Here is a 6,902-nt window from a genome sequence, read left to right as displayed (position 1 = left end):
GGCTCATTTCTCCGACTACCCTTTTCTATAGTGTTAAGGTTAGGTTTAGGGTAAGGTTAAGGGTTAGGGCTACTTAAGTCGGAGAAGTGGGAGGTCGGATTAATGGACGCAAAAATAAAGAAATGTATGGTCGGAGAAATGGGTAGTCGGACAGACGCCATGCGCCCAAAGGGTGCAGGATATAAACAAAAAAGCACGGTTTATACCATGCGTCTGCCACAGTTTAAACCTTCTTGTTGTAGATGCTGCAAAATCAACAGTGGAGTCCATAAGCTTCCTTGGTGTGCTGCAACGTCTATACACACTTTTCAGCTGACCCCCACAGAGATGGGAAGTCTTTAAAGAGGAACTGTGAGGCGAGAGACCATGGGCACGGGTGGTGGTGCACCTACGTTGTTACTTTTACTACTAGGTCACATTGCCGTGCTCCCTCTGGCAGGGGGACTGCCAAATGAAATTAGCCTTTTGGCTATAATTGGGTGCATTATCAGAAAAGTACCACCTACTCAATTCAAGTCATTTAAAAACATTTTTTTCAAAATGGTACATCTGCAAAAACCTTAGAAAGATGAATTTAAGAAAGTAAGTAAAAGTCAAGAAATTGGTCCCAGACCTCAGAGGGTTAACACATTAACATGTCTCTGTGTGTCTAGCCCTAACCCTCTAAGCAGTGTGTGTGATTTGGTTTTTGCACTTGGAGTGCACTTATTTAATACATTTTGTTGTTGATTTGCTAAATATATATTGCACTACACACTTGAATTGAACAATGTCTTATTTATTTTATTTTATTTTATTTTGGAAACATTTATGTTGGACTGTAAAATGAAGATTTCCTTTTTTCTGATATTTATTTAAGGTAAATTCATTGTTATATTAGTCAAGTATAAAAAAATTGTTGTTAGAATAATCAATGAATGAATCATTAGGTGCGGCCCTAAACAATAATGATTCTTATTACCCAGTGATGTCTATTACAAATATACTTTTCTGTACTCACTAGAGTGTGAAAGAATCAACGTTAAAAAACATTTGCAGAAACAAAATAAAGGACATAATCACCAAAAAAGCTGTTGTGTTTGCAAATTGTAATAAAGGGTGACTCCTCAGCCCTGGCTGGGACGGCTGAGTGTCAGTCGACAGCACAGATGGTACAAGAGAATGGGCCTGATGGTCTGATCCCTGATCCCATAGATGAGAGAAGTTAGACATCTGGGGAGGATATAGATGAACACATAAACAACACTCTTGATACGAACAATTGTTAATCTTGGTAGGATTGTTGAGAGGAATTGAACAATAGCAGAATGCATTGTTGAGAAGAGACTGAGGCCCAGCTGTGCTAGATGCAGCAGCAAGGTTCTACTAGCCTTCTGAAATGAATCTTTGTCTGTAGAGGCTGACCTGGCTGCTATCATCACACCAATATATGAGGAAATTATTGCCACAGCAGCAAATAAAAACAAAAAATAAATGTAGACTTGGTCATAATGATAAGTTATTGGCTCAAGCAGAAATGGTATGTCAGAGCAAACATCAGTCATCTGCAGGTTTTCCAGGTCTTTAAATTGAAAATTTGACAGTAAAACAACTCGAATGAGGACATTTAATAAACTAATGGTCCAAACCACAATTATAGCTAAAGCAGTGTTTTTGATGGTGATGATGGCAGCATGCCTTAGTGGGTAGCACACAGCTACACACCTCTCCAGAGACATCACCACTAGTGTGAGGGGAGAGATGTCATTCGTTAGCTTGGTGAACATGACAAGAACACAACACACAGGATATGTTAGTAGTATTCTACAAGCAGCAAATATATACAGTAACTGGCTAAATGCCAACTGAGCTGTGTCTGCAAAAAGGAGATTATACAGAAGAATGTAACGTGAGGTCTCTCTAAACACCAGTTTACTCCTCAGGGTGAAAAGCATAATGCTGTTAATGACCAGAAAGACACAGCATGGCATTCCAATCAGAGTAGAAAACACGACTCTTTCCAATAACCCCTGATACTGTTGAACAGACATGTTACTGTCACTAATGTTGAGACCCTGAGATTGGTTTGCATATGACATTTTAGAAAAACATTTAAGACAAAAAATAAACATGAACCTATTGATGTAATTAAAACACAATAGCATCACAATTTTTCTGCACTTTGCAATCCTGAAACAGTGAATACATGTCATCTTTAGAGTACAGGTACCTGTTACATTTGCTTGTATATCAGAAAATGATTCATGAATATTTTCCCTGTGCTGACAGTTATCAGGTTAGAGGCCATGGCTAATTTCATTTGAGCAGAACTGTTCTGCAAGTCTTACCTGTCCTCACACACTATATCTTAGCTCAGTTTTCCCACCCACTTCATGACACTTGTGGACATCAAGTTATCTTGTTCATGTCATAATTCTAATTTTGGACACAAAAAGAACAAAAATATATAATAATTATAATAATAGTAGTAGTAATAGTCTTTTACATACATACAATAATTAAAAAAACATCAGTAAAAAAAAAAAAAAAACAGTTAAAAAGAAATTGTGCAGGAAAGATCATAAAGCCTGATGGGCTTATAAGCGACCTCGCCTTTTAAACCTATGATTAACTTTTCTTAAGACTTTACTCCCCCCTCCCCACCCAATACCCCCCCTTCTTACAAACAAATTCACAATGATTCTTTTTATCGATGTAGACACCAAAGAACTTCGCTGATGAAACTTGTGCACGTACATTGTCATTGATACAAATTTCAGCTTTATCTGCATTGTAATTCTTGTTTTTATTTCTGAAAATAATTAAGTTTGATTTTTTGACATTCAGTGATAACTTGTTTAACTTAAACCACCATAGGTGCGTTTGAAAGTTTCAAAGTAGGAGTTTGAGGTCATTAAAACTCATTAAATGCACATTTTTCTCACCGTTTACGATGGTGAAATTACGTCATACGCCGTCTGGGGGTTGAGAAAACATACCGGCTGTTATTTTATATTTCCTACTCGGAAGTCGTAATTTACGACGTGAACCTAAGTGGGGGTAACATGCGCTAGGCTCAGGCCCCCACATACCCCGGCGTATTTGACTCCGCGGACATCGGCGCGTACTCAAGGCAGACTCAATGTGGACCCAAAGCGGGCATCCGCCGGACCCTTCCGCACTAAGCTCAATTTTTTATAACCGCGCGGACTCGACCTGTTTAACACCGTATGCTCGACTGTCAAACCGCAAAAGTCCGCGGACAGTGTGCGTGGAGTCAACGCCACTCACAGTAGGCGCAGACAGTCTCTCTCCCTCTCTCTCTGTGTCAGCGCCGCACACACACATTGAGCGTCGCATCGGAGCAGTGAAGTGAACCAACAACCTACCGATCACCTGAGTTGACGTGAGCTCGGCTTGTGGTTACCGAGTCAGATCAATAAATAGGCTTTATGCCGAGCTCCACTACTTCCTGAACTTAAACAGGCTTTTTTTCCCCTTCCCGTCTTACATTATTGGACAAACTGATGAATCCAGGTGTGTCTGACTATTGTTGTGACTACTGAGGTCAGAGTCAGACACACCTGGATTCATCAGTTTGTCCAATAATGTAAGAAATGAAGTAAAAAAGTAGTGGAGCTCGGCATAAAGCCTATTGTCAGAGTAGTTAAATAGCTAAATATTTGTCTACAACCTGTTCAAATAACTAGAAAGACTAAGGCGTTGTGATTGACACATTTTAGAGCTGATGTATGGTAGAAAAAAAGACAACAGAGAACAACAACAATGCAAATCAAACTGTGGATTAATGAACTGTTCCACCCTTAATGAACATTAACTCTTTCGCGACCACACTAATTCCTCAGCACATCCGCTCAGGACCACATGTTTTTGGCTATTCTTTACCTTTTTCTCACGTCGAACTGAACTCTGTACATCACCTAGAAACAAACTATTTTCACGTGGTTGAAGAGTGACTTTACAACGTGCTCCACGAAAAAACGGCGAGTTTTTCCGCCGTTTCGTTCGTGAGTACGAAGTAGAAGAAGAGAGCTGGGTTTCTCCAAAAACGGAGCTCCCGCTCTAGTTTCAGAGAAAAACGCACTTTTGTGTCAAGTGGCAATCTGCTCATTTTACCGGTACTCTGCAGTGTGGCTTGTCTCCCAAATCATTTCTACGGCTAAATAAATATATTTGTAGGTAAATCTGGGGGGTGTGGCAGCCTGGAGAGCAGCGGTGCAGCGGTGTGGGTCTCTGGCTGCAGCGGAGCAGCTCCGTGACACTGCTGTGTGACTGGCCGCCGGGTGAGTGCTCTGGGGCGGGGGCGGCCGGTCACAGCCCCCGCTGCAGAGCCCCCGCTGCAGAGCGCCCGCTCTGCTGCGCCGTGAAAACAGCAGAGATAATGGGCTTTCAGATCCGAGTCTCCAAACCAGAAACGTTAGTAACAGCACCGGAAAAAGTCGCCACATTTGTCGTCGGTCGCTTTTGTCAAAAGAGGGTTTGGAAAGTCGCCAGATTCAGCGAGAAAGTCGCAACACTGTAGCCGACAGCCGCACAGCGCTGCACGCTGTCCCCAGAGCAGCATTCAAGGAGAACGATTACTCAAACAAAACCAAGATCACACAGTTTATAAAAAACATTATGTTTTGATTTTAGTTTAAAACAGTTTTACATATCAGAGGAACCATATTCACACACAGGGTACCTCAGAGTGTCTATTATCGTATCTGTAAAAAAAAAAACCCGGTTTTGACGAGTTTACTCGTCAATGGTCGTGAACGTTCGGCAGGCTGTGACGAGTTTACTCGTCAATGGTCGCGAAAGAGTTAAAGTGAACTCATGTCATCCCCCCACGCGCGCAGCTGTCCAAGGTGCTGAACCACGTGATGTTGTTTACATTCTGCGTTGTGGTTTGTCTGTGAAATGTGCCCTGCTCAGGGACTGGGCAGATCTGTCCCACTTGCTTTCTCTCCCACTCCGTTGTGGGACATCTCCACACAGTAAAAGAAATACACTTCAGCGTGGCTGAACCCGGCTTGAGCCCACACGGGCGCGAGGCTGCTGCAGCCGCTCCTGCATGAGGGTGAGTAGATAATGAGTGAAATTTGAATTTTGGGTGAACTATCCCTTTAAGTTTAGTAAAAAGACCAGGTAGAGGCTAGACAGGCTAGAAGCATAATGAGCGTCATATGTCATTAAGTATTTGCTTGTTTTGCAGTTAATTATGCACATGATCCGTTTGATCCCAAAAAGGATCAATGCGCATTGCGCACTGCACATCCTCCAGTTCCTGGGGGGGGGGGGGGGGGGGGGGGGTTGGAATGGAGGGGTTTCCCCTATAGCCTTTTCGGAATAGCGGGGACTTGAGAAAAAATAGAAAACCCCGCTATTACGATGAATGGAAGTCTGTTTTCGGAAAGGCGGGGTTTCGGAAAGGCGGGGTGTAACCAAATATGACATCACCATTTTAGTGGGACAGTGAGCGCATGACACATCACACAGAGGTTTGTCATTCCCTCTGATAAACACTTAAAATAAAACTTATGACTTATAACTTATTATGACTTATAACTTTTTTTGTTGCAATCAGATGTCTGCAGATGAGTGTAGCTGAGACCTTTAAGCTGGAAAACACAATGGGATGAAGCCTTACCTGTTCCCAGTTCAAATTTGATAACAAACCTACAGAAAATGAGTATTTTACACATGTTCCGTGGGTATGTCTTGGCGTTTCCAAAAGTGACCATTTGGAGACTAAAATGTCTGCTTATAGAAGAGTCAAAACAAGTGCTATTATAGAAAAATGCTTTTTATATAAAATGCAAACAAATAATAAATATAAATACAAAACAATAAATACCAACAAACCCACATTACTTACATTACATAGGAGCATAGGAGCAGAACAGAGCAGGAACAGAACAGAACAAAAGTTCTGGCTGGCAGCGAAAGGGTCACAGGTTGTGTGCAGTATGCCAGGCATTGTGGCAGTCCCGATTAGGCACAAAGCACAATGGCACATCACAGGAGGAGCATTTTATTGGCGTTTTTGCATGGCAATGCCTGCACTTCAGCCGACCAGTAGTGCTGTGTGCAGTGATGTGCACTGGTTTGTGGTGTGCTGTGCATGAAGCAGGAGCAGGTGCTGGTCTACCTGTGGAGGAAGCCTCTACCAGCTCCTCGGCTAGGGTCTCTCTGAATGCCTTCTGGTGCAGAGTCTCACCTTTACTCTTTGCCATTTCTTTGTGGAGAATGAAGACAATTGCAATGTCCATGAAATGATAAAAGAATGTCTTTTACCATTTTTGCGTCTTGTGGAGGACCTTGTAGTGTCCTATAAGGGCGTCAGACAGATCCACTCCACCCATACACCTGGAACAACATAGAGAAAAATATTATTTAAAAAAAACTATGCAGCACACTAATTATTACATTTCAAAGGGCATCTTACTATGTCTTACTATAAAATGATGAAAAACCAGCAAGCTTTGAAGCGAGCAAGCTTTGTTGCCCTGATGTTATGTTACCCTGATTCGGAATTTTACTAGTCATATATAGTTGAATATACAGTACGTACTTGTTGTACTCCTTCACTGCTGGTCGAATTGAGATCTTCATCTGCCAGTGCCCATCTGCATCTTTGACCTTCCATGTTACAGTGTCATCTGAATGGGCTGTGTAGAGTGCTGAACACATGAAGACGTCCCTTGTGCCTCACCACTAGACAAAGAGGAGGGAGTCCTTCCTAATCCAGCGAATGCTGCCGCAGGGAGATTTTGAGGCTAAGCAGTTGATTTTTGTCGCCTGCAGTGAGGACTACAGTCCCAACACATGGGGCGGGTGCTCTACCAACTGAGCCCTATTGAGGATCAATTTAATGAATTCAAAATTCATCTACCTACATCCTACATCCTGTAACATGC

At 42.2% G+C, this 6,902-nt stretch overlaps 1 protein-coding gene across 1 annotated transcript; it reads right to left on the bottom strand.

The window, feature by feature from the left end:
- Window positions 1-1,106: 1,106 nt before the first annotated feature.
- LOC310996602 (odorant receptor 131-2-like) lies at window positions 1,107-2,030 on the bottom strand (the record flags this gene model as incomplete). The annotated part of the gene is made up of 1 exon (XM_083986024.1): window positions 1,107-2,030. One exon carries the CDS (start codon window positions 2,028-2,030, stop codon window positions 1,107-1,109), a length of 924 nt encoding a protein of 307 aa, XP_083842150.1.
- Between the last annotated feature and the right edge of the window lie 4,872 nt (window positions 2,031-6,902).

Source organism: Trachurus trachurus, assembly GCF_905171665.1.
Source record: "Trachurus trachurus genome assembly, chromosome: 14".
Lineage (NCBI taxonomy): Eukaryota > Metazoa > Chordata > Actinopteri > Carangiformes > Carangidae > Trachurus > Trachurus trachurus.
This window is presented reverse-complemented; position numbering and strand designations above follow the sequence as displayed.